Consider the following 4,387-nt stretch of genomic DNA (forward strand, 5'->3'; position numbering starts at 1 on the left):
TTTTAAGGGTTAAGAACTTTGCTACCGTACTAAAAATATATGGATTAAGCTCTTGCACCGTTGGTTGGCTTTTCATCCACCCCTTTCGTCGTACAAGGTATCAAAAACCACTCTGATTTCATCCTCTGACCTTCGAATTGTCGTAAAAAATCATCCATAACCCCTTCTCCTTCTGCTTTTCATCTCCACCACTAGCAATCTCATTGACCAGCGTCAACAACCCATTTTTTAGCAAAGAAAATCCTCTATCGCAACCAGTCGTTTGGCGGTTAAGTAGTCCATCACCACCCCTACTTTGTCGCCCTTGTAATTCAGTCTATCGGCCAGGTTTTCCATGTGATGGAGATCGTTATTCGAAATAATAATGTTTGGCTTCGGGATAAGCCTTTACCTTTCTCGTGGAGACTTTATATGTGGCGCTTGCTTTTTTTTTTATTGTGTAATTTGCTCGGACGCGAAGACTGGTCCATTTGCTATGCCAATAATGACTTTTTTCCCATGGAGTCTTTGATGGCTTGTGTTTTTATATGAACTTTTTTTAGGTTCCACCTATCTGTTGTTTCAAGTTTGCAACGTTTCCAACACTAGGAAAGGAAGGGTTGGCAACCATTGTATTGGCTTGAATCCACCTTCGCTCCCTTTGATTCAAGTGTTGAATCCTCTTAGGTTGCCTGACTAGGGCATTAGCTTTATTGGCTATTAAGGCCTTTGTTTTGTATTGGTTGAAGCTTTGGCTTTTATTATTTGTTAGAAACTTTTGCTCTCATTCGCATGGACCGAATTTGACTCCAATTACTTTTTCTCATTGAGAGAGGGGAAAAGGCCCTTAAAAGAAAGCAAATGTAATCCCTCCGGATGGAAACATGTACGTTGCAAATGCTCCAAGTACAGAGTTACAAAGTCAAATTTGAGAATGTGAAATGAAAGAATCCAATAAAGGGTTTTTAATTTTCACAAGGAAAAAACAGTCAGATTTAACATGCTCGGTGAAGCTTTAAAGAGGAGCAAAAATGAAAAAGAAAAACAAAGATCCAACTACCAAAAATTATATCAAGTGCAGTATTTTTCAAGGTTCATTTCGCTCCCCTACAAAGGTACACCACTCTTCGACTCAGTGATTGACTGCTGTTAAATCTTTTTCTTCATTACCAATTTACTATATTTTCTCACTCCCATTCCCCGTAATTCACTAAAATGCCCCTCTTCTCTCACCGCTCCTCCGCCTCCAGCGGTTCCGCGGGATCCGCTCCGCTTCCTTCCTTCTACTCCGCCAAACCCGTCAAGCCCTCAAAGCCCTTTTCCGCCTTTTCCTCAACTCGAATTCCTTGGCCCATTCTCGTCTTTTCACTCCTCTGCCTCCTCATCGGTCTCGCCGGCACCCTCTTCGCCCTCTCCGCCATCCGCCGCAACCAACCCTTGCCCATCTTCCGATGCGGTACATCCGAGGACACTTTCCGTTCCTTTTACTCTTCCTTGGATTCGGGGAAGCTCGGCGATGACAGTAACAAAGGCTTGGTTGATCGCCCCAAGCTTCTCGGGTTCGTCGGCATCCAAACCGGATTCGAATCGGGTGAACGCCGGTCCGCCCTTCGTAGCACCTGGTTTCCTTCCGACCCAGACGGCCTTTTGAGGTATAATTCACCTCTTTTTTTTCAATTGGGGTTCTTTTGATTCATCAAAATTTTAACAATTGACCCTTTTTTAAAAAAAAAATAAAATTAAGGCTGGAGCAAGCTACCGGTCTAGGTTTCAGATTTGTGATAGGGAAATCAAAAGATGTGAAGAAAATGGCAATGCTGGAGAAAGAGATTGAAAAGTACAGAGATTTCATGCTCATAGATGTTGAAGAAGAATATCTTAAGCTCCCTTACAAAACGTAAGAAAAAAAAAATTTACACTAATTTTAGCACCATCTGATTGATGTAAACAATGGCCTGTATCATGTATGTGTGAATCCTTTTCAGATTGGCATTCTTCAAAGCAGCTTTTAAGCTTTTTGAAGCAGATTATTATGTCAAAGCTGATGATGACATTTATTTGCGTCCAGGTAATCCCGAAGTGTGTGCTTTATAGTATCAATGTGGTGAATATGATGTTAATTTATTGTTTTGATTTCATCAGATCGGCTTGCGACTCTTCTAGCTAAGGAACGAAGCTATTCAATGACTTACATTGGGTGCATGAAGAAGGGACCGGTGATCACTGATCCCAAACTGAAATGGTATGAAATTTGTTCTTGTAGTTCTTTGATGATTTATATTTTTCTATCTTGAAATATGTAAAAATTCTTGGAGGATTTATTAGTATAAATTTTCAGGTATGAGAAATCAGGACATCTGATTGGAAATGAGTATTTCTTGCATGCTTATGGTCCTATCTATGTTCTCTCTGCAGAGGTGGTGGCTTCATTGGCAGCTGCTAGGAATGACAGGTATGCTTTTACTTTGTGTTTGATTCCATTGCTATTTGTTACTGTTGAATATTGATCATTCTTCATATTGAATCGACTATAGAAATATGTTCCATGTTTAGTTTTTAGTCCACCTGATTGCATTGCTTTGGTTTGAAAAAATATGTTAGTTGTGATAAAGTCTGCTTCAAAGGATTATCATTGCAACTATTTAGTTTGTGATATTTAAGTCAAGGGCTCTCTCATATTTGTCTCTAAACTTGGATATTTGTTTATTGACCTAATATCATGAGTTTTAAGGTTATGAGCTGTTAAATACAAACGAATGCATATACTTGTACTTATCTCACATCTCATTTACACCCTACTTATTTCTCTGCCCTATAGCCTCTCAATCTACCTCCCCTGCGGTAGTTATTCTATTATAAAACGAGTTATTTAACCTTTCAGTTTGAGGATGTTCAACAATGAGGATGTCACTATTGGATCATGGATGCTAGCTATGAACGTGCATCATGAAGATAACAGAGCAATATGTGATCCTAGATGTACTCCTACATCAATAGCAGTCTGGGATATTCCAAGATGCTCAGGTAGCATGACCATGATATAAACCTCGTTATGTTATATTAACAATATGTTTTCCATAAATGCTTAGAATGCATAGGTATTATTGATATTCTTATGATTTTCCTGTTCCACCTACGTTTTCTTCCATTATGAAAGCTTTAACGAGGGCATCACTATATGGTCCCAAGAATTGTGCATTTGTGCAAACCGATTAATTTCCTGCTAGTATCCTTCCAAGTTTTATATATTCAGAAATCTAGATACTCAAAGAACATTTTCACATTCAGTCTTTGCTTCTTTACCTTCATATTATCATTGTTTACTCTTTGGCTAATGCTTTAAGATGAAGTAGCTTTGTGAAATTTGTTAATTATCATGGGAATCGACAAGAATTTACCATCCAGCATGTACATTGGGAACATTTTTCATTTCATGTAATCCTTATCCGATCTCCGTGGTGAATAAATTGGTGTCGATTTTCAGGTTTATGCAATCCGGCCAGCAAACTTAAGGAGCTTCACAAGATTGGAATGTGCTCCAAGAGCCCAACATTGCCACCTGATGACATATAATTCCTGTTTGGCTTGATTTTAGCCAGGACCTCGATCGCGCAAGGTAGGTTAGTTTCTTAAAGCAACCTCCAAATGCGATAAATGTTGTGTTCTTATTGTTTAACCAGTTAAATCATTCTATATTCTTTTGCCATGTGCCGCCACGAAGCTACCGGAAATTAGAAAAAGAAAACTCCATAATGAAATGTACATCATAGGTCCTATTGGACAATATGTAAGATTGCTGTGCTATAAAAGCATTAGGGGAAACAAAGGTGGTGGTTATGCAGGAGTAGTTAGCCATTTGAAGAGATTAGATAAAGATTGTAGTGTTTGTATTCATTTGATCAATATAGGGTTTCCTTGAGGGACAATTATCATCCCAAAATATATATGTATTTGTATTTTGTATTGTAATTATGTTATCATACAAGTTGCTCACCTATCGAAACCAGTGTTTTCAGCCTCCAGTTCCGGTGGCTACCGTTCTATTTCTGGGGGAGATCAATCCTTTTGGTCCAAAAGAAAGATGGGGGTGGGTTGTTACATCTATGATAATCATCATTTTTACTACCATAGGATCCCTTCAACTTGACATAGGAGGATTGGTTCTCAACTGCAGAAGCCTCATACATGAAAAATTGATATATGTTAAGTATAGTTGCAAGGCACATCAGGTTTTAGGTAGAGATGACAAAATAAATTCATCTTGAACTTTCAGTTAACCGAAAATGGATTTGGAATTGAATACAGTCCCTCAAAATAAGGAGCTGATGCCATTTGCTGAAAGTGGAATAAAATTTTAGGTATCGTTTGAAATTAGGATTTTAAAATTAGGATTTTAAAATATTGTAAA

The 4,387-nt window shown here is 38.3% G+C and overlaps 1 protein-coding gene across 3 annotated transcripts; it reads left to right on the forward strand.

Annotated features, from left to right (window-relative positions):
* On the forward strand, window positions 1–3,982 carry LOC108484251 (probable beta-1,3-galactosyltransferase 12). Of its 3 annotated transcripts, none has more exons than XM_017787970.2 (8): window positions 1–1,631; window positions 1,724–1,876; window positions 1,965–2,047; window positions 2,122–2,221; window positions 2,318–2,431; window positions 2,861–3,003; window positions 3,464–3,599; window positions 3,701–3,982. In XM_017787970.2, exons 1-7 carry the CDS (start codon window positions 1,195–1,197, stop codon window positions 3,550–3,552), a joined length of 1,119 nt encoding a protein of 372 aa, XP_017643459.1. In that variant the 5' UTR covers window positions 1–1,194; the 3' UTR covers window positions 3,553–3,599; window positions 3,701–3,982. The 3 variants fall into 3 exon arrangements, with proteins under 3 accessions (XP_017643459.1, XP_017643458.1, XP_017643457.1); XM_017787969.2 differs by having other exon boundaries at window positions 2–1,631; window positions 3,464–3,595; XM_017787968.2 differs by having other exon boundaries at window positions 3–1,631; window positions 3,464–3,982.
* Window positions 3,983–4,387: the final 405 nt, after the last annotated feature.

This window comes from Gossypium arboreum, chromosome 6, assembly GCF_025698485.1.
Source record: "Gossypium arboreum isolate Shixiya-1 chromosome 6, ASM2569848v2, whole genome shotgun sequence".
Taxonomy (NCBI): domain Eukaryota; kingdom Viridiplantae; phylum Streptophyta; class Magnoliopsida; order Malvales; family Malvaceae; genus Gossypium; species Gossypium arboreum.